At 42.6% G+C, this 23650-nt stretch overlaps 3 protein-coding genes across 3 annotated transcripts in view; all 3 read left to right on the top strand.

Moving 5' to 3' along the window:
• Window positions 1–4289, top strand: part of LOC138415778 (membrane cofactor protein-like) — a 57919-nt gene extending 53630 nt beyond the window's left edge. Inside the window, exon 11 of the mRNA XM_069544321.1 lies at window positions 4073–4289. Within this exon, the coding sequence (XP_069400422.1) occupies window positions 4073–4145 (73 nt within the window). The 3' untranslated portion in view covers window positions 4146–4289. The remainder of the gene's footprint in view (window positions 1–4072) is intronic.
• An 8785-nt stretch (window positions 4290–13074) lies between these two features.
• Window positions 13075–23300, top strand: LOC138415859 (basic salivary proline-rich protein 2-like). The gene is made up of 2 exons (XM_069544398.1): window positions 13075–13350; window positions 22638–23300. Exons 1-2 carry the CDS (start codon window positions 13075–13077, stop codon window positions 23298–23300), a joined length of 939 nt encoding a protein of 312 aa, XP_069400499.1.
• A 213-nt stretch (window positions 23301–23513) lies between these two features.
• LOC138415926 (membrane cofactor protein-like) overlaps window positions 23514–23650 on the top strand; it is a 38792-nt gene continuing 38655 nt past the window's right edge. The window contains exon 1 of the mRNA XM_069544446.1: window positions 23514–23556. Coding sequence (XP_069400547.1) covers window positions 23514–23556 — 43 coding nt within the window. The remainder of the gene's footprint in view (window positions 23557–23650) is intronic.

Genomic DNA, 23650 nt, shown 5'->3' with positions numbered 1-23650 from the left:
AATAAAAGCCACATATGATAAACCCACAGCAAACATTATCCTCAATGGTGAAAAATTGAAAGCATTTTCCCTAAAGTCAGGAGCAAGACAAGGGTGCCCGCTCTCACCACTACTATTCAACATGGTTTTGGAAATTTTAGCCACAGCAATCAGAGAAGAAGAAGAAACAAAAAGAATCCGGATTGGAAAAGAAGTAAAACTCTCACTATTTGCAGATGACATGATCCTCTACATAGAAAACCCTAAAGACACCACCAGAAAATTACTAGAGCTAATCAATGAATATAGCAAAGTTGCAGGATATAAAATTAACACACAGAAATCCCTTGCATTCCTATCACTAACAGTGAGAAAACAGAAAGAGAAATTAAGGAAACAATTCCATTCACCATTGCAATGAAAAGAATAAAGTACTTAGGAATCAGTTCAGTTCAGTCGCTCAGTCTTGTCCGACTCTTTGCAACCCCATGAATCGCAGCACACCAGGCCTCCCTGTCCATCACCAACTCCCGGAGTTCATTTAGACTCACGTCCTCGAGTCAGTGATGCCATCCAGCCATCTCTGTCGTCCCTTTCTCCTCCCGCCCCAAACCCTCCCAGCATCAGAGTCTTTCCCAATGAGTCAACTCTTCGCATGAGGTGGCCAAAGTACGGGAGTTTCAGCTTTAGCATCATTCCCTCCAAAGAAATCCCAGGGCTGATCTTCAGAATGGACTGGTTGGATCTCCTTGCAGTCCCAGGGACTCTTAAGAGTCTTCTCCAACACCATGACCCAACCAGTAACACTGAAGAAGCTGAAGTTGAAAGGTTCTATGAAGACCTACAAGACCTTTTAGAACTAACACCCACAAAAGATGTCCTTTTCATTATAGGGGACTGGAATGCAAAAGTAGGAAGTCAAGAAACACCTGGAGTAACAGGCAAATTTGGCCTTGGAGTACGGAATGAAGCAGGGCAAAGACTAACAGAGTTTTGCCAAGAGAACACACTGGTCATAGCAAACACCTTTTTCCAACAACACAAGAGAAGACTCTACACATGGGCTTCACCAGATGGTCAACACTGAAATCAGATTGATTATATTCTTTGCAGCCAAAGATAGAGAAGCTCTATACAGTCAACAAAAACAAGACCAGGAGCTGACTGTGGCTCAGATCATGAACTCCTTATTGCCAAATTCAGACTTAAATTGAAGAAAGTACTTAGGAATAAATCTACCTAAATAAACAAAAGACCTATATATAGAAAACTATAGAACACTGATGAAAGAAATCAAAGATGACACAAATAGATGGAGAAATATACCATGTTCATGGATTGGAAGAATCAATATGGTGAAAATGAGTATACTACCCAAAGCAATCTATAGATTCAATGCAATCCCTATCAAGCTACCAAGAGTATTATTCAGAGAACTAGAACAAATAACTTCACAATTTTATGGAAATACAAAAAACCTTGAATAGCCAAAGCAATCTTGAGAAAGAAAAATGGAACTGGAGGAATCAACCAGCCTGACTTCAGGCTATACTATAAAGCTACAGCCATCAAGACAGTATGGTACTGGCACAAAGAGAGAAATATAGATCAATGCAACAAAATAGAAAGCCCAGAGATAAATCCATGCACCTACAGACACCTTATCTTTGACAAAGGAGGCAAGAATATACAATGGAGAAAAGACAATCTCTTTAACAAGTGGTACTGGGAAAACTGGTCAGCCACTTGTAAAAGAATGAAACTAGAACAGTTTCTAACACCATACACAAAAATAAATTCAAATTAGATTAAAGATCTAAATGTAAGACCAGAAAGTATAAAACTCCTAGAGGAAAGCATAGGCAAAACACTCTCTGACATAAATCACAGCAGGACCCTCTGTGACCCACCTCCCAGAGTAATGGAAATAAAAGCAAAAATAAACAAATAGGACCTAATTAATTTAAAAGCTTTTGCACAATGAAGGAAACAATAAGCAAGGTGAAAAGACAGCCTTCAGAATGGGAGAAAATAATAGCAAACAAAGCAATTGACAAAGAATTAATCTCAAAAAAATACAAGCAGCTCTTGCAGCTCAATTTCAGAAAAACAAATGACCCAAACAAAAAATGGGCCAAAAAACTAAACAGACATTTCTCCAGAGAAGACATACAGATGGCTAACAAACACATGAAAAGATGCTCAACATCACTCATTATCAGAGAAATGCAAATCAAGACCTCAATAAGGTACCGTTTCACACCAGTCAGAATGGCTGCTGTCCAAAAGTCGACAAGCAATAAATGCTGGAGAGGGTGAGGAGAAGAGGGAACCCTCATACACTGTTGGTGGGAATGCAAACTAGTACAGCCTTTATGGAGAACAGTGGGAGATTCCTTAAGAAACTGGAAATAGAACTGCCTTATGACCCAGCAATCCCACTGCTGGGCATACACACCGAGGAAACCAGAATTGAAAGAGACACGTGTACCCCAATGTTCATCGCAGCACTGTTTATAATAGCCAGGACATGGAAGCAACCTAGATGCCCATCAGCAGATGAATGGATAAGAAAGCAGTGGTACATAGACACAATGGAGTATTACTCAGCCATTAAAAAGAATCCATTTGAGTCAGTGCTAATGAGGTGGATGAAACTGGAGCCTATTATACAGAGTGAAGCAAGTCAGAAAGAAAAACACCAATACAGTATATTAATGCATATATATGGAATTTAGAAAGATGGTAACAATAACCCTATATGTGAGACAGCAAAAGAGACGCAGAAGTAAAGAACAGACTTTTGGACTCTGTGGGAGAAGGTGAGGGTGGTATGATTTGAAAGAATAACATTGAAACATGTATATTACCATATGTGAAATAGATCGTCAGTCCAGGTTTGATGCATGAGACAGGGTGTTCAGGGCTGGTGCTCTGGGATGACCCTGAGGGATGGGATGGGGAGGGAGGTGGGAGGGGGGCTCAGGATGGGGAACACATGTACACCCATGGCTGATTCATGTCAATATATGGCACAAACCACTACAGTATTGTAAAGTAATTAGCCTCCAATTAAAAAAAAAAATCTCCTGCAGTACAGGAGACCTGAGTTCGATCCCTGACTTGGGAAGATCCCCTGACAGCTACCCACTCCAGTATTCTGGCCTGGAGAGTTCCGAGGACTGTACAGTCCATGGGTCACAAAGAGTCGGACACAACTGAGCTACTTTCACGGTTCACTCTGTCTGGTGTAGTCAGTTTCCCAAGCAGGCAGTGGAATTGCGTTTTCCAGCTCCAGAGCCAAGGCTGCCAAGGACATCAAAAGTGTTTCATTCTATGTAAAATGAGCTTGAGTGACAGTACACATCAGATTCAAAGACTTAATACAAAATATGTATACTCCATGAATACCAGATTAGGCAAGACATAATTAAAACTAATTTTCCTGCTTCTTTTTGTTTTTTTAAACGTAGCTTCTAGAAAATTCAAAATTACCTATATGACTCGCACTATATTTCTTTGGGCAATGATGGACTTGGATAATAGAAATTATTAAGCTGCCCATTGTTACCCAAAACAGTGTAATATGAGTTTTAGTTACTTAGGAGACTCTCTAAGCAGAACATGTGATTTCCTTACAGTGAGGGATAAATGAGGCATTACTGAACTTTAACATGCTTTAACTTTATCATTACCTTTGTAAAGGTTTCATCTCAGAGCCAGAATTAAAATTGTATTTTAGGGAAAATGCATGTTTCTCTCTAGCCTTTCCCACTGGTTGTAAACTAAAATAAGGAAATATTTACTGAGTATATGCAACTGCTCTATTTCTTGTTTTAGAAGGAATCAAAAGTATAGTGCAGATATAGAAAGGGGATTTCTAGAGTGAGACTAATTGAACATTTGAAATTTCTTTAAAGGAACCATTTTAAAGAAACCAGATCATTTTTAAGAAAGAAGTCATTTCCCAGTTCAGTGACTTTTTGTGTTGAAAATACATTTTTTTTCATTGTTTCCAAATGGGCTGCTAGAATTTAATTTATGTACTTAACTATGTTTACCTGTGATGCTGTCTTTTTGTCTTTTCTTGTAGGAAAAAGGGAGCTGGTGCTGGACCCACCACTCAGCAGAAAAAACCTACCAGTCCAGCAGTGCAGAAGCGCTAATTATTTTCCACAAACTCATGTATCAGTTTATATTTTGATTATAGTAATATGTTAAGACCTACAGTAAATTCATACATCAACTATGGAAAACAGTATACAGGTTCCTCAAAAAGTTAAAAATAGCACCACCATATGATTCCATAATTCCACCGCAGGTATATGCCTAAAGGAAACAAAATCACTATATGGAAAAGATAACTGCACCTCCCTGTGTATTGCAGAATTGTTTATAATAACCATGACATGAAAGAAATCTCAGTGTTCACTGCCAGATGAATGGGTAAATAAAACATGAGATATATAGATTATATATATATATGTATACACACATACATGTACGTGTATGTACATACACATATATACACATACAGTGGAATGCCATTCAACATAAAAAAAAAAAGGAAATCCTGTCATTTGCAACGGCATTTGTAGAACTCTAGGGCATTACACTAAGCGAATCAGTCATACAGAAAGAGACAAATACTCAATGGCCTCACTGATACATGGAATCCAAAAATCTACATTCACAGGAAAAGAAGCCAGATTTCTCGTTGTCAGAAGCAGGGGCTAAGGATGATGGAGGGACTGGGTGAAAGGTGTCAAAAGGTACAAAATTCCAGTTATATGATAAACAAGTACTGAGACACAATGTGCAGCATCCGTCCAGTTCAGTTCAGTCGCTCAGTCGTGTCAGACTCTGCGACCCCATGAACCGCAGCACGCCAGGCCTCCCTGTCTATCACCGACTCCCAGGTTCACCCAAACCCATGTCCATAGAGTCAGTGATGCCATCCAGTCTTCTCATCCTCTGTCGTCCCCTTCTCCTCCTGCCCTCAATCTTTCCCAGCATCAGGGTCTTTTCAAATGAGTCAGCTCTTTGCATCAGGTGGCCAAAATATTGGAGTTTCAGCTTCAGCATCAGTCCTTCCAATGAACACCCAGGACTGATCTCCTTTAGGATGGACTGGTTGGATCTACTTGCAGTCCAAGGGACTCTCAAGAGTCTTCTCCAACACCACAGTTCAGCATAGTGACCATAACCAGTGATGCTACATTGTACAACAGCTGACATCCTGACAGTTGCTCATTCCCAGATAGAAAGAACTGTTGGTGCTGTGCCATGTTAAAGGACTTGCGCGTTCAGATTTTTATTTGCTAGGGAAGGAATGGGGGATCTGGAACCAACCAGCCTCAGATCCAAGGAATGACGGCCCTGGCAAATTGCTAAGAGAGTAGATCTTAACATTTCTAATCATAAGAATGATTGGGTGTTAAGAAATGTATTGTCGTAACTATTTCACAATGTATACATTATCAAATCATGCTATACACCATGAACTTGTACAGTGTTATATAGTGAAGTCACTCAGTCGTGTCCGACTCTTTGTGACCCCGTGGACTGTAGCCTACCAGGCACCTCCCTCCATGGGATTCTCCAGGCAAGAGTACTGGAGTGGGTTGCCATTTCCTTCTCCAGGGGATCTTCCCGACCTAGGGATCGAACCCGGGTCTCCTGCATTGCAGGCAGACGCTCTAACCTCTGCACCACCAGGTATAGGCATACCTCATTTTCCTGTTCTTCACTTTGTTGCACTTTGCAGATACTGTTTTTTTTTTTTACAAACTGAAGGTTGATGGCAGCCCTGTATGAACAAGTTTGTTGGTGCCATTTCTCCAACAGCATTTGCTCATTTCATGTATCTGTTTCACATTTTGGCAATTCTTGCAATAATTCAAATTTTTAAAATTATTTTTCTGTTTGTGATGGTAATCTGTGTTCAGTTATCACTCCAGTTACTGCTATGACTCACTGAAGGCTCAGGTGGTGCTTAGCAATCTTAGCAATAACTTATTTTTAGTTAAGACTTGTACTTTTTTGTTAGACACCAAAAAACGGCACACTTACTAGACTGGAAGGACAGCTTAAACATAAAACTGGGAAATAGAGCAGTTTATACTACTTGCTTTATTGAGATGCTCACTTTAACACAGTAGTCTAGACCAAGCCCACAATATCTCCAAGTCACGCCTGTATGTCAGTTAGGTCTCAATGAAAACAGAAGGAGAAGAATAATCCACAGTTTATTCTCCAGTTTCTCTTTAGTCTTGTGAATCAACTGTTAAGTCACAGTGCTAGTATTTTACTGTGGCTTGAACATACTCACCATCCTTTACACTTTTCTGAAACATGTAGGATTTGGAATTGAACGTTGTGTGTGTTTTCCCTCAAATAACAGTTGAATTTATAGGGCAAGTCAACACAGCATCCCTGGTAGTATTAGGTGAAGAAATCTTTAAGAAATAAAATCTCCAAACTCAGAGAAATATAATTCAAAATGAAACTGCGTTTTGTTTCTTAAAGAAAATGATTTTGAAAGGATTTTTGTTCAAAGATGAATGCTGACTATTGAGTAATTCTTTAACACCCACAAAATGTATTTTATATGTTTATCATAAAAAGCCTTTAAAAATATAGTACACCACATCAGCCCTTAGACAGTGAAAAGGACAACATTGCAGATTTGGAATTTGAATGTTTGACTTCCTTAACTAAGCATATTGCTAGAAAATATGCTTAGAGGAGTAGGGTAAAATTCTGTGTTTAAAAATTATTTGTAACTTCCTGATGATTTAGAAAAGCAATAAAATTTATGTCTGGCATTGGTTCTTCACCCTTTTAATAACAATAAACCAGTCTAAGAAATCAAAAAGAATTCAGGATCAGTTTCAGGCTTCTGTAAACAGAGGGCTCCTACTCATAGAAGGAATGCCAGCTCAGGCCAAAGTGAACACAGCGGGCTTGATGTTTTCTTAACAGAATTCCACTCTTCAAGAGAAGTGGAATCCAGTCTAAATTCCGGCTGTAGATGGTATTCTCTCCCCACCTTAATAAAGGAGATGTCTTACTTTAAACATGTTACCTGAATGTCAGCAGTCTGTAGGGCCGCATCAGATAACCTCAAGTGGCATGAGAGTCTTTGTGGGCTCCTCACCTCATCTTTTGGAGAAGGAAATGGCACCCCACTCCAGTACTTTTGCCTGGAAAATCCCATGGACGGAGGAACGTAGTAGGCTACAGTCCATGGGGTCGCAAAGAGTCGGACACTACTGAGCGACTTGACTCACCTCATCTATAAAGGGCGGAATGAAAATGAAGCCCCGTATTTCAGAAAAGCAGGCTTTGCGGATTTGCTGTAGGTCATACGACAGAATGTGGAGAAGGAAATGGCAACCCACTGTAGTATTCTTGCCTGGAGAATCCCAGGGACAGGGGAGCCAGGCGGGCTACAGTCCATGACATTGCAAAAGAGTCAGACGCGACGGAGCATGCATGCATGCTGTGGAATGGAAAGAGGAAACAGCTCAGGGGGGTCTGGACACTTGGGTGGGACAGACCCCAGCCCTCTCCTCTGTCCTCACGCCAGCGGCCACAGAGGAGAGACTCTGCTCTAACTCAGATTATGTTTTTATAGGTGTTGTCTCAGACTGTTATAGGTAGTAGCATAAACTGGGCCAAAGAAATGTTGCCTTGAGAAGGATATAAATGAGAATTAAGAGTGGACCAGAGTAAAAATTGTTTTACTCCTTAAGGACGTATTTGAGGTCCTCCCCTTTGTAATCTCTGGTGAGGAACTTTAGGTAGATAAGTTTGAGCAGAAATAAACAGGATTTCTGAAATAAAGACAGAGTTGAAGTTGCACTATAACCATTTTCACATCCTTTTCAAGAACAGAGCACTTGCTTAGAAGCAAGGGGTGACTGTATGATTTATCTTTTTACCCCGACTGAGGAGTTTTGCAAAAAAAAGTTTTATGCTAATCAAAATAAATTGACTTTTATAGTTGTTTGTTTTATATGTGAGATTGATATATGTATATTAATATAAATTATGTTTTATGTGTCAAATAATTAGTCAATTACCTAAATATATGGTGAAACTTTTTCCTCTAGGAAAGTTTGTTTAAATGAGAGGGGAAACATGTATTTGAGTTCAAAGGTGTCTTAAAACTGCAAGAATGTATCCCCCACAATCTAAGGTCTGTGTGGTGTTCATTTTTTTTTTTTTTTGAGAATTGGATATTCAAGTCTATTTAAAAAATAAAATGTCCTTTTGGAGAAGTTACGTTTGGAATAGTGCATTGATTTCCAATGCATTTCTTTCTTTTATGCTTCTAACGGGGCCAACCTTCTCTAAACATCCCCCCTACCCCGCCCCATCACCACTCCTGCCCCTCCCATCTCAGAGCCTGCAGTATGTTCAGGCTTCTCTCCGAGTGGGTCCTGTGCCTCCCCTGCTCAGAGGCGTTCCGTCCCACCACATTACCTACAGCACAAGTTCAACTTTTTTCGTGATACTTGAAAACTGAACCACTAAATCCCAGCTTTTCACTTCCAAGCCGCCTCTTTCTGCTGCACTTCAGACGCCCTGCCCCCAGTCCAAATAGACCATCTGCTCCCGCCCTCCGCGGGAATCCTAGTTCCCTGTTGTCCGAAGCGCCTGTCTCCTGTCTCCTGTCTGATCTTGAGCACCTTTCAAGGCCCAGCTCACAGAGTGCTCTCCATGCAGCACTTCCGGGATTCTACCCAGCTCTCATAGTCTCTGTGGTTACCCGGCCTTGAGAGAACCACATTTTAGTATCTAAGTACACGTGTTTGGTAGAAGACCTATCTGCCACATCACCTTATTGCATGCGTATAGCTGAGTAAAATCCCAAGTTCCAACCATGAAAGCATAACATATTTCTGTATGGAACTGATAATGGAATTTGTTTCAAATTATGCAAAAAAAAAAAAAAAAATAGTGCTTTCTTGGCAGATTTGAATCTCATTGCTATACCTTGCAGAGAAGGCAATGGCACCCCACTCCAGTACTCTTGCCTGGAAAATCCCATGGATGGAGGAGCCTGGTGGGCTGCAGTCCATGGAGTCGCTGAGGGTCGGACACGACTGAGCGTCTTCACGTTCACTTTTCACTTTCATGCATTGGAGAAGGAAATGGCAACCCACTCCAGTGTTCTTGCCTGGAGAATCCCAGGGACGGGGGAGCCTGGTGGGCTGCCATCTATGGGGTCGCACAGAGTCGGACACGACAGAAGGGACGCAGCAGCAGCAGCAGCAGCAGCTATACCTTGAGATCCATCCTCAGTCTTTCTGAACCACAGCTGTGCCCTGGAATATCATGGGAAGTTTTACTAATGCCTGGATCCCACCCCTCAGAGATTTGTCATGTCCTTGACCTGGAGTGTGACCTAGGCATCATTACAAGCTTCCCAAGTGATTATAACATGTAGCCAAGTGTGAGAATGTCCTCATTAGTGGTTTTCAAGTCCCAGAGTCCACTTCTGCATATGAACTTATAAAGACATATGGTAAATGATTATAATTACAAAATATAACCATGGTTTTGCAATTCAGCTTATTAAAGAAATTTAAAAAAATTCTGAAACTTGAATAAAATTTTGTTTCCTGCCTAACCAAAGGAGATTATCTGTGGTTTAAAAAGCAAAACAAAATAAAACAGAAGCAATCTTTCTAATCCACACTGGGTGAATATTAGTTTGGCTATAATTTTAAAATGTGTTTTATCAAATTTTTTCTTTAACTTGAGACTATAGTATATTTTTTAAGTTGGCATTGAATACACAGGAAGTTCTTTTAAAGTGAATAATAAAAGTCCTGTACAAGAATTCTGAAGACAGCTGGAGTAGGCAGGAATTTTTAAATTGTTGAAGAACATTCTCGGTCTAAGGAAAATAGACAAATCTGGCATTCTAAAACTTTAATTCTTGGCAATATTGTAACCAAGAATGAATAATTTTGTATAATAAAAGTGTATATATTTGTACTCAAGAGCAGAATTTAACATCGCCTATTGACTTCCAGAAATCGTGCAAAACTGAGTGAGTGCACACACATTTTTTTCCCCTAACCTGCATTGCTTTCATCGCTTTCCAAACTCATCCATTCCGAAACGCTTACCCTGGAATGCTCAGGCTTTACAGGCTTAGCGCTGCTGCCCTCATGTGGACTATTAAGGCACTTGACAGTCTCTTCCTTACACTGGTCAGATTTCCGATTTTGCGGATTCCCAGAAGCCATTTTTTATTTTAATTATCTATTTTCTGCTTGCCTTCTAGGAAATAAACTTTTGAAAAGAGGCTAACATCTGTGTGGTCAATCACTGTTTTTCCTTCCCTCTGGCTTAAAAATCTAAAGAAAGTGACCAAACTGCCTTAAGTATGAATCACAATGAGAAAGGAACCGCCCTGATTCCTGACTTGCTAGCCACCCATATCCCCCTCCAGAAAACAAACTTGTTTGGGGGTAGTAAATTCATATTAGCTGGACATCAAACTTAGGCACTCAGCCTTTTTTACTGTTCAGCTCTCACATCCATACATGACCATAGGAAAAACCATAGCCTTGACAAGACGGACCTTTGTTGGCAAAGTAACGTCTCTGCTTTTGAATATGCTGTCTAGGTTGGTCATAACTTTCCTTCCAAGAAGTAAGCGTCTTTTAGTTTCATGGCTGCAGTCACCGTCTGCAGTGATTTTGGAGCCCAAAAAAATAAAGTCTGCCACTATTGCCCCTGATTCTCCATCTATTTGCCATGAAGTGATGGGACCAGATGCCATGATCTTTGTTTTCTGAATGTTGAGGTTTAAGACAACTTTTTCACTCTCCACTTTCACTCATCAAGAGGCTCTTTAGTTCTTCTTTGCTTTCTGCCATAAGTATGGTGTCATTTGCATATCTGAGGTTATTGATATTTCTCCCAGAAATCTTGATTCCAGCTTGTGCTTCCTCCAGCCCAGCGTTTCTCATGATGTACTCTGCATATAAGTTACATAAACAGGGTGACAATATACAGCCTTGACGTACTCCTTTTCCTATTTGGAACTAGTCTGTTGTTCCATGTCTAGTTCTAACTATTGCTTCCTGACCTGCATAAAGATTTCTCATGCATTAGGACTGAGAGGAGGCAGGTCAGGTGGTCTGGTATTCCCATCTCTTTCAGAATTTCCACAGTTTATTGTGATCCACACAGTCAAAGGCTTTGGCATAGTTAATAAAGCAGAAATAGATGTTTTTCTGGAACTCTCTTGCTTTTTCGATGATCCAGCGGATGTTGGCAATTTGATCTCTGGTTCCTCTGCCTTCTACAATCAGCTTGAACATTTGGAAGTTCATGGTTCACATATTGCTGAAACCTGGCTTGGAGAATTTTGAGCATTACTTTACTAGCGTGTGAGATGAGTGCAATTGTGCAGTAGTTTGAGCATTCTTTGGCATTGCCTTTCTCTTTTCCAGTCCTGTGGCCACTGGTGAGTTTTCCAAATTTACTGGAATATTCAGTGCAGCACTTTCACAGCATCATCTTTCAGGATTTGAAATAGCTCGACTGGAATTCCATCACCTCCACTAGCTTTGTTTGTAGTGATGCTTCCTAAGGCCCACTTGACTTCACATTCCATGATGTCTGGCACTAGGTGAGTGATCACACCATTGTGATTATCTGGGTCGTAAGGATCTTTTTTGTACAATTCTTCTGTGTATTCTTGCCACCTCTTCTTAATATCTTCTGCTTCTGTTAGGTCCATACAATTTCTGTCCTTTATCGAGCCCATCTTTGCATGAATGTTCCCTTGGTATCTCTAATTTTCTTGAAGAGATCTCTAGTCTTTCCCATTCTGTTGTTTTCCTCTATTTCTTTGCACTGATCATAAGGAAGGCTTTCTTATCTCTCCTTGCTAGTCTTTGGAACTCTGCATTCAGATGCTTATATCTTTCCTTTTCTCCTTTGCTTTTTGCTTCTCTTCTTTTCACAGCTATTTGTAAGGCCTCCTCAGACAGCCATTTTGCTTTTTTCATTTCTTTTTCTTGGGATGGTCTTGCTCCCTGTCTCCTGTACAATGTCACGAACCTCCGTCTATAGTTCATCAAACGCTCTATCAGATCTAGTCCCTTAAATCTATTTCTCACTTCCATTGTATAATCGTTAGCGATTTGATTTAGGTCATACCTGAGTGGCCTAGTGGTTTTCCCTACTTTCTTCAATTTAAGTCTGAATTTGGCAATAAGGTGGAGAAGGCAATGGCACGCCACTCCAGGACTCTTGCCTGGAAAATCCCATGGACAGAGGAGCCTGGTAGGCTGCAGTCCATAGGGTTGCTAAGAGTCAGACACGACTGAGAGACTTCACTTTCACTTTTCACTTCCATGCATTGGAGAAGGAAATGGCAGCCCACTCCAGTGTTCTTGCCTGGAGAATCCCAGGGACTGGGGGAGCCTGGTGGGCTGCCATCTATGGGGTCCCACAGAGTTGGACATGACTGAAGTGACTTAGCAGCAGCAGCAGCAGTTGGCAATAAGGAGTTCATGGTCTGAGCCACAGTCAGCTCCTGGTCTTGCTTTTGCTGACTGTATAGAGCTTCTCCATCTTTGGCTGCAAAAAATATAATCAATCTGATTTCAGTATTGACCATCTGGTGATGTCCATGTGTAGAGTCTTCTCTTGTGTTGTTGGAAGAGGGTGTTTGCTATGACCAGTGCGTTCTCTTGGCAAAACTCTATTAGCCTTTGCCCTGCTTCATTCCATATTCCAAGGCCAAATTTGCCTGTTACTCCAGTTGTTTCTTGACTTCCTACTTTTGAATTCCTGTCCCCTATAATTAAAAGGACATCTTTTGGGGGGTTGTTAATTCTAGAAGGTCTTGTAGGTCTTCATAAAACTGCTCAACTTCAGCTTCTTCAGCATTATGGGTCGGGGCATAGACTTGGATTACCGTGATATTGAATGGTTTGCCTTGACAAAAAACAGAAATCATTCTGTCGTTTTTGAGATTGCTGGGGTTCTGTATTTCTTTGTGTTCCATACACTATTTGTGGAGGATGTCTAACAGCCTCCAGAGGTATCCGAGTCCTAATGCCCGCAAACTGGGAATATTCTCTTATAACTAAAAAAAAAAAGGTCTTTGAAGAAAAGATCTTGGATGGGAAGATTATCCGCCCCCCAGGTGGGGCCCTAAATGTAACCACATTTAATCCTCACAAGAAGAATGCAGAGGGGAGACCTGAGTACAGCGGAAAGGCAGTGAGACGGCTGAGGCAGCGTGCCAGGGTGGAGGACGCAGGAGGGGGCCGCAAGCCGCAGCATGCAGCTCTGGAAGCTGAAAAAGACGCGGAAACGGATTACCTCCCAGTACGTCTTGGGGGGAGTGTGGCCCTGCCTGCAACCTGATCTCAGACTCTGGCCTCCAGAACTCAAAGAACACAGATGCGTTGTTTTAAACAGTAATTGTGTGAATGTTTGCGTCACATCGAAATTTCTGTTAAAATACTACTCCAGAAGTGACAGCATTAGCCAGCGGGGGCCACTGAGAAGCGATTAGGTCACGAAGGTGGAGGCCTCATGACTGGGGTTAAACGTGTCGGTATGAAAAAAGACGCAGTAAAATTGGCTCACCCCGCTGCCCCAGGACGTTACCGCTAGAGGGCACTGTCTGCAAACCAGAAAGCTGGTTCTCCCCAGGCACCACCTCCGCCAGGGCCTGATGTTGGTCTTCCCAGATTTCAAACTGTGAGAAACAAATCTGTGTTCACAGGCTGCCTTGTCTGGAGTGTTTGTTATAGCCGCCCGAAGCCACTACGACAAACACCAGGTTTGCTGTAGTTTGTGAAAGCAGCCGCAGAAAAGCTAAGACAGAGGGGCTCTCGCCCCTGACTGCACAGCAGCATAACCTGCTGCTGCTGCTGCTGCTGCTGCTGCTGCTAAGCCACTCCAGTCCTGTCCGACTCTGTGCGACCCCATAGATGGCAGCCCACCAGGCTCCGCCGTCCCTGCGATTCTCCAGGCAAGAACACTGGAGTGGGTTGCCATTTCAAAACCACTACTCTAACGGCCCTTTGGGTGATTGTGATGGGAAGGTGGGAACAGAATCACATTAGAACAGACACAAAGCATAGCGTTCCTTGTGTTCAAGGAAAACTCTCAAACTGCCCCAAAATGTAAATGCTAAGTCGCTTCAGTCGTGTCCAACTCTGTGCGACCCCGTAAACGGCAGCCCACCAGGCTCCCCCGTCCCTGGCTGCTAGGCACTTCTATAAAACTATACACCAGCTTCTCAAAATGCAGAGTTGCCAACATCTTACATGAAGACTTACCAGGCTCAAGATTTAACACAGTCTTTTTACCCTGAGTTGGTCAAAGATTCGACTTCTCTTGTGTTCATTGAGATTCATCAGCACTTAGTTCCACAGCAGGAAATTCTTTGCCAGTGCAACCAGCATGAGGCTGGGGGTGCCTTCAGCCCAATGCACTCTCCACTGATACGCTTACAGTAAATATATGGCAAAACTCAGGTAAGTGGCACTCGTGCCTGACAAAGAATTTTCTAGCCAGATAGAAATCATCACTTGGAAAACCAGACTCAAGATATCTCCAAAAGAAACATTTTGCTTAGCAATTTATTAGGAAAAATCACTTGGAATGCTGATTTTAGGTAAAGAGCTGCTAGCCTGCAGATGAATAAAGCAAAAGAAACCTAAATAATGGTCATGTTAGTTACTTGGGGCATGCATTTTGCTTTTCATGACCCAGCCTTGAGCACTGTTAAAAATTAAGCATTCATGAGAACTCCAGAAACTACTTTTACAGAAAAGATGTCCCAAGTCACTGTTTTTTGCTTTTATGTTCAACTCTGTCTTCTGGCACTTTCTCATTTGGGGACTGGAATCACAGCAACCTGCTGGCAGAATCCATAAGTTGCTTGTTTTATTGGCAATATCTAGCCTGGAGCCAGGGACACAGTAGGTGAATCAGAAGCTGTTCAGTTTGTTACAACTGACCCAAAGCTTTTACGCCCACAGGTCTGTTGTAGCTACCTCAGCAGAGAGGGGAATAAAGCAACCCAGGGTCTTCCCTGTCCCCACCACATCCTGGGAACCAGAACCTGAATTCTCCAGTCAACAGCCCCAAACAGCCCTGCAGCTACAGTGGGAGGCGCCCCCCATTCCCAGGGAAGTTTCCCCCACAGAGGCTTCACCCACCTTACCCCACCCCACCGGGCAGGGCAGCCAGCTGGGGGGAGTCTGGCAGGAACTGGACCTCGAAAGGCTTCCCAGGTGGTTGAGGTGCCACCGCGTATGGAGAACAGGTGTGAAATCAGGTCCTGCCGGTAGGTCAGGAAATGGCTACCCACTCCCGTGTTCTTGTCTGGAGACTCCCAGGGACAGAGGAGCCTGGCGAGCCACAGTCCATAGCGTCGCAAAGAGTCAGACACGACCGAGCACAGCATAGATAACAGAGTTTAAAATACAATTTTTATTAAATTTCCTATCTTTCTGAGCTACTTCTTCAGACATCAATGTGAACTAATCTAAACCTGGCATTTCTTAGTTACACCATGTCAGAAATCTTATTTTCAACAGAAGGTAGTATTAATATTAATAGAAGCAGATACAGGAGAAGGTAAAGATAGGGAGAGGCATTTAGGGCTAATATATAGGCAATTCAATTTTTTCTGAACAACAAACATAATACAGGTTATATCCTATTTTCTCCTAAACAGAAATAAATTTGCAAAGCCCTGTCTGTATTATCTGGGATGGCACTCAACTTGCTTCTGTGTCACCATGCCCCTGGAGTAACCTGTTTTCCTCTAATATCTGTGGAAACAAAATCTACATTACTTTTTAAGAATTTAGAATTAGTAATTCATTTTTTGAAGCATTAAAGATCATCCAGCCTGATCTTTCTCAGTGGGCCTGTGCATGTGTTCTGAGGATGCTCAGCTGGTAGGGCAATAGGCTATAAAGGCTTGAGATAAAGATGCCAAGGCTTCCTAAGAGAATGCTTTTTCTACTGTTATTCCAATAGTTTGAAGGGGAAATAGAATTATTTCTGTATTTACACAAATACATATATAAGGGAGCAGAAGGCAAACGAGGCAGGATAGTTCACAAGGAATACAAGAGACTATTGTGTTTTCAGGAATGCTTCAAGTTATGCCTCCAACTCTCTTGGGCAATGCATTTCTTTTCCTTTACTAGTAGGGTCATAGGATAGAAAAGTTGTACAGAATGATCCATAGCCATCTGTGCCACCACCAAATATAAACAGACTAATTCCAGACTATGAAAACATGGGTTGTCTTTACAAGTTATTTAAAAAGTATATTCCATAAGAATGCTCAAAATATCATTTGATTTGGCCTTATTCCTGCCAGGTTACCTGCCTAAAACACATTTCACCTTTCTTTCTATCTATGTTTCATTAATATAGCTCAGAATTGACTCACCCATGAAGCTCTCCCAAACAATTCCAAAGTGATATCTTTCTTTGGAACTCTCAGCATTTCCTCTCCATACTAGTTTGTACTTATTTTTAAACATTTTTAAAAATAAACCATTTTCCTTTAGTAATATGTGCTTATTATTGCATACACCGAAAACATAGAAAAATATAAAAATTATCTGTAATGGCCTCCTTCCAGTGGTAACATTCTTAAGCTTCTTCACATATTATTTTACATTTCCAGGTTTGTATCTTGAGATTATACTGACCGTATAATACTGAAATATTTTAAAAAATTTTTACCAAATGACAATCATTTCACCCTTTACTCAAAATTGTATATGAACACATCCCATAGTATTTGACAATCACGTCTTTTAATTGCATTCTTTCAATTTCTCATTCATTAATTCTTCTAACATTGAGTAGTCATTTTAATTTACCATAGACTGTGCTTATATGTCTTCTTTCCCATGCTAAACTAACATTTGTGTAAGGCTCACTTTTTGAATTTACATAATTTCTGAGTATAATCAAATGAGAAGTGTAAATATTTAGGATGAATTTATCAAAATTACAATCATTCCCCAATCTTTGGAAAACATACTTTGGGCTTCCTTGGTGGCTCAGAGGTTAAAGCGTCTGCCCACAATGCGGGAGACCTGGGTTTGATCCCTGGGTCGGGAAGATCCCCTGGGGAAGGAAATGGCAACCCAGTTACAGCATCTCAAATTGTGCGCAAGGACCGCTGCTGCTGCTGCTGCTGAGTCGCTTCAGTCGTGTCTGACTCTGCACCTTTCAAATAAAACGGCAGGAAGTCCTCAATGAATTTGCCTCAACTATTTCTTTCAAAATAGTTTCTTTGTTCACAGTGTTCTAAAATAGCAAAGTTAATCATTTGCAGCAACATCTGGTGGGTAAGGATCTGGTCAGTCCGTGGAAAGTCTAAGGTCTGCGCACCTAGCACAGGGGCGGGCCAAACAGGGCAACACAGGAGAAGCAGCAGACTCCAAAGGCCGCACGCTGGAGGCCCGCAGAGTGTGTTCTGGAGTCAGGCTCTTTTTATCAAGTTGCTTAACTCTGAAAACTCTTTCTCTGACAAAAGAAACAATAAGGAAAGGTCAAGTTACTCGGTGTCTCGATTTATGCCAACTTTTTTGCACTCAACATAGGAACCGCCACAGGGAGGAAACAGACACTTCTTTTGAACTTATGCTGATGATGTATGTGCAGTCCTTGCATCATGATTATCAGCATAAAAATTTTGGGTAATTCATATGTCGATCATGCTCTCATCTAAACATAAATCTGTCATTTCAGTGTCCTTCCTTGACAAAGTAACACAAAGCTGGAGAACACCCTATATTAAACTGTTGTTTGAAAAGGAGCCAATTCATGTCACCAGAGTAAGCTCTGAGAGTTATAAAATGTAAGAAGTGACTTCACAGAGATGCGAACATGTGCCCTGAAAGGTGCGGAAGCTCTCCCAGCATGCAGCGAAGCTCCTCCTCTTACTCTGGATTCTGGTCACCCCTTCACCCTCTTCTCTTGTGCTGAAAGCAAACATTATCTAGCCAGGAGAAACTACACGTGGGACTTGTAAGTCATCTCAATTACAAAAAGAAAGATGTCACCTAGGGCTTCTCTTTACATCTTTGTCATCTTCCTTATTTTCAAATGTTTATAATATAGAAGGGAGTCACCAAGGAGAATTTAGAAAATGCAGGAAGATAATATGTAACACGTTATCAGTCACATGTACTTTTATTACTCAATGATAACCATTATTAATTTTTAAATTTTCTTGTAATCTTTCTTTATATGTTTCTTTATACACATATACCTTTCTTAAATAGCTATTATTTTTATACAGTTATGTTATTATCATTTTATAGATTTATAGTATATTTCCTGTAGACAGACTAAAGTAATATATATAGTGTATCAGTTTTTTACTTTCTTAAGGGAAAAAATGTAATTGCAAGAGATCCATGATTTTTTTTAAACTTCAGTTATCTATGGAAATACTGTAGGTATTAACTATGGATAAAACACTATATTGCCTAACTTTACTTGTAGTGTTGAGCAACTCTGTTCACCTCTGGCCTTACTTTTTTTATCTGAAAAGCAGGGACTGCAACAATTGGTCTGGAAGCTATTCCTAGTGACAGCATTCTAATTTTGTTTCATTTGCTTTGTAACATATTTTTGGTGTGAAGCTTCCGAAAGCCAAGAGGAAACAAAGCAAGCGCGTGGTCCTTCTGAGCAAGGCCCTCCTCTCTGTGCCTGGCAGGTGTGGCTCCACAGTGATTCTCCTGAGGTCTGGCAGGCGCCTACCGGGTGCAAGCAGAGGTGGCGGGGCTCCCAGGACCGACATCAGAAAGGCGGCTTAACTGTGCTTCGCTAAGCCATTCTCTTTCAGGTTTCCGCAAATGCCTAACCTGCAGAGAGGGTCAAGCCCCTTCTGAGAGCGTGCACAGGTCCCTTCATGCTGCTGTGCCCACTTCTGAAAAGCAGAATGCACATATACCCACTGAGGAGGCAAAGGATCATCTAACATTGTTTCATTTAACGAAGTCCCCCTTGGTTCATTTATTTTTATTCTTTGGTTGCACTTTGTGGCATACAAGAGCTTAGTTAGTTCCCTGGCCAGGGATCGAACCCATGCTCCCTGAAGTGGAAGCACAGAGTCTTAACCACGGGACCTCCAGGGAAGTCGCTGCAACTCTTCATTTAATGACATCCCCAGACACCTCCCTCTACCCTATCATCGTTCCTAAAGTTTGCAGGAGAGCTACTACAGAGCTCAAAGCCTATGCTCTCCATTCTCCTCATTTTCTCATTGGCACTTTCACAAAATCTTTAGGGGGAGTTGGAGGAACCACTAGTGTTTAAGCCCCTATTTCACTCAAAGCCTTGAGTCTTAAGTTCTATTTCTCTCAGGACCTTAGGAAGTTCACAGTCAATACCATGCCCCCCCACCCCGCCCCGCCACTTTGAACTCTGTCACTAAAATGATCTCAAAGCTAAGGGTTAGACAGTGAACAGATCCATTTCATAGGTCAGCTTGTCTGCCTGCTTTAGGAAAGTTTTCTGTGCAGACACTTGTAGGTCATTCTTTTCAGAGGCAAATCCTGCTTTGTTCCCAGAACCTAACATTATTAAAATCTCTCATAACCTTCCCAAGATTTGGTAAATCCACACTGGGGGAGGGATAGCAGAGACATGTTAAATGCATCCGACAGCAACACCCATTTATTTTCTTCAGTATTTAGTGGGCATTTGTTATGCACCTAATATGGGTCCAGAACTGTCTCAATATTGGAGATACAGCAAGAAAACTGTCTCTGCCTGATGGAACTCGTACAGAAAAATAGAAAACAAGGCTCAAAACCTTGCAAATGGAACCTCCTTTTTGTCAAATCGAAATAAGCTGAAGAAATCCATGTGAAAGTCTTTAATTTAGAATAATTTGATGAATCCCAGATGTAGAAATTTTAGAGCTCATAAGAACATTTCAGTAAAACCCAACCTTTAAATCTGAAATACCAACTGAAACTAGGAAACCAAAAAATAGCCTTATCTCTTTCCTACCTTTTAAAAATCGGATGAAGAAACACACACAACTTACAGACCTAAAAATACACAGGAAACTTTTCTCAGTTTTATTGAAATATAATTAAATGGATTCTCCTTTCACAAATAATTGCCAACAATAAACCACAGATTATTTCTGTTACATCACTCTTCCACAAATACAAGAATTAAAAGAAATTTCAGTTCTCTCTCATTGTGTTTCCTTTCATTGTCTTTATAACTCCCTTAATTGCATTATCATGGATGGAATATCTGGATTTTATAACCCAAGACACTAAGGTATTTCTTTTATACATCACACCCACACTTTGGGTTTTATATGCTCTTCCAAGAATTCAAAAAATTGTGTTGGTCTGGGAGGAAGAAGAAATCCCATGGTTTGTGTATCCCAGAATATCTTTACCATATTTCAGATATAAAGTTGCTTAAATGTTTGTAAAGTATAACAGTTCCACCTGATACGTGTGACTTTTATAAGGAGAATCTTCATCTCCTCACCATCCTCGCATACCTTTACTCTGTGTGATACCGGCTCTGTCCCAGCCATTCTATGAACAAAGTAACACTTGAAATGCAGGTTGCATGTAAATTTTTTTTCTTTGCCTGGTTTGAATGTAACATAGGGTCAATATAGAAAGCTGAAAAGCCCAAGGAAAGTGAAATATCCACAATCCTATCAACTCTTACTTAATTTTTGAATTTTCCAGCTAATCTCTTTATGTGTATCAAGTACTACTTTTGTTTTTTAATAGAAGGAATGACAAAAGGTACGAAGTGGTTTGGAGTCTGTTTTGTCCACTTAAAATATATCATAGTTTCCCACAGTGATATTTTTCAAGCTGCTGCTCAGAATTCCATCCTTTAAATTACCTATCATAGAATCCTTAAGACTTCTGCTAAGTACATAGGGCTTAAATTTTTCCCTAAAACTATAAATCTTTGCTCACAGATGATTCTTTGGGATAACCTCTAAATGGGACGGCTAAATTGTTAAGAAGTCATGTTCATTTTAAAACTGTGGCATATAAAATGTTATGGTAAATATAAAAATTTGAGAGTACTGGTCTCCCAATATGTTTACTCACATTGGCTGCCCTTTTTAGTTTTTCTCGACTAAGAAGAAAATGTCAACTCCTTTTGAAAATGTCTGCTCTTTACTGCCAGTCATGTTACTTTTGTTTTTCTTCTACTAAGCATACAGCTTTACTTATAACTTTACAAATAAATTGTGCTCACTCTTGATTTTGCAGCGTCATTTGCAAGATTGTTTCAACAGCAAAGTTCTCCCCCTTGCCACTTCACCTAACCAACTCCTACCCCCCCAACTCTAATGACGTTCATTGTTTCCAAGAATTTTGCACTTAATGCATCCTTGTCCTCACCTTTTCAATAAAAGTGTATTTCATCTTTAATAAAACATTCAGTCATTCAATAACAAGGGTTCCTGAGAGTTGAAACCCATAAGATCATGGCATCTGGTCCCATCACTTCATGGGAAATAGATGGGGAAACAGTAGAAACAGTATCAGATTTTATTTTGACGGGGCTCCAAAATCACTGCAGATGGTGATTGCGGCCATGAAATTAAAAGATGCTCACTCCTTGGAAGGAAAGTTATAACCAACCTAGATAGCATATTCAAAAGCAGAGACATTACTTTGCCAACACAGGTCTGTCTAGTCAGGGCTATGGTTTTTCCAGTGGTCATGTGTGGATGTGAGAGTTGGACTGTGAAGAAAGCTGAGTGCTGAAGAATTGATGCTTTTGAAGTGTGGTGTTGGAGAAGACTCTTGAGAGTCCCTTGGACTGCAAGGAGATACAACCAGTCCATTTTCAAGGAGATCAGTCCTAGGTATCATTGGAAGGACTGATGCTAAAGCTGAAAGAAACTCCAGTACTTTGGCCACCTCATGCAAAGAGTTGACTCATTGGAAAAGACTCTGATGCTGGGAGGGATTGGGGGCAGAAGGAGAAGGGGACGACAGAGGATGAGATGGCTGGATGGCATCACCGACTAGATGGACTTGAGTGAACTCCAGGAGTTGGTGATGGACAGGGAGGCCTGGCGTGCTGCGATTCATGGGGTCGCAAAGAGTCGGACACGACTGAGCGACTGAACTGAAACTGAACTGAACTGAGGCTAATGGCCCATGTTATTTAATAATTTACCTTCCCAGGGCACTCTCTTGGAAATATGTGGGAGACTGACTGATGCTAGCAATTGGGAGAGCAATGGGCAAATCTTTTCTGAATCTGAAATCTATCAGGCCATGAGAGATTTCAGTACTAGACGCCCAACCACAACTATAATAGTTTCCTGAATTATCCCTAACTAATGCCAAAGAGTTAACAAAGGACCCAGGTGTCCGGACTGCAGTCCTGAGGGGTGTCTGGCCGACCGCGACACGCTGCCTGGGCTTAGGTTTTTACCCTCAGGTTGATTCTTTGAATCAGGTTGAATCAGGTGGATTCCGCACTTGATTCTTTAATCCAGACTTCCAGAAAAGGGACAATAATGACCGCGCCAGCCCTTGATTTCTTTCCACCCTCCCTGCGTAGGGTGATAACAGTCTGTTCACCAAGAGGCGGTGAACTAGATATTCCCGTCGAGTCGCCGCGGCTCTAACCAGAGACACCCCGTGTGTCGGCGGAGGCGCACGGAAGTCTGCGAGCCCACGGGGAACCCTCTGCAGCTCCGCGCCCCGCCCTTCCAGGCGCGGGGGCCGCCCCTCCGGGCGCCGGGACCACCCCTCCGGGCGCGGGGGCGGCCCCTCCGGGCGCACGGACCGCCCCCCCGGGCGCGGGGACCGCCCCTCAAGGCTCACGGACCACCCCTCCGGGCGCAGGGACCGCCCCTCCAGCGCGGAACCGCCCCCCCCCCCCCGCCCCGGGCGCGGGGACCGCCCCTCCGGCGCTGGAACCTCCCCTCCGGGCGCACGGACCACCCCTCCGGGGGCAGGGACCGCCCCTCCAGCTCGGGAACCGCCCCCCCCCCCCGCCCCCCGGCGCGAGGACCGCCCCTCCGGGCCCTGGAACCTCCCCTCCGGGCGCGAGGACCTCCCCTCCAGGAGCACGGACCGCCCCCCCGGGCGCAGGGACCGCCCCTCCAGCTCGGGAACCGCCCCACCCGGCGCGAGGACCGCCCCCCCGGGCGCAGGGACCGCCCCTCCAGCGCAGGAACCGCCCCACCAGGCTCGGGGACCGCCCCCGGCGTCGAGGCCCCACCTTGCAGCCCGCCCATTGGCCCCGCTAGACACTAACCCCGCCCCCGGCACGGCCCAGCTACGCCCCTCCGCGTTACCGCACCCGACACCTTGTGAGTCGGGATTGTTGCGTCTGGCAACCGAGCTCAGAGCTCCGCTGGGCTGGGCTCAGCTTTCCCGCTGGTCTCCCCGAAAGTGACAGAGGCTTTCGTATCGCGCAAGCCCCTCCTGGTCGCCCCGGGAGTGCCCTTTGTTTGGTGCCTCATAGGGATGCTTTTAGTGGTCCTCGTGCTTCTGCTGCCCACAGTCTCCGGTAGGAGCCTGCAGAGTGTGCGCGCTGGTGGGGAACCGGAGCGGCTCGCGAGGCCGGCCGACAGGAACCGAGGGTGGGACGAGATTTGCTTTTA

This window comes from Ovis canadensis, chromosome 12 (assembly GCF_042477335.2).
Source record: "Ovis canadensis isolate MfBH-ARS-UI-01 breed Bighorn chromosome 12, ARS-UI_OviCan_v2, whole genome shotgun sequence".
In the NCBI taxonomy this organism is placed as follows: Eukaryota; Metazoa; Chordata; class Mammalia; order Artiodactyla; family Bovidae; genus Ovis; species Ovis canadensis.
The sequence above is the reverse complement of the archived record's forward strand: the minus strand, read 5'-3'. Positions and strand labels throughout refer to the sequence as shown.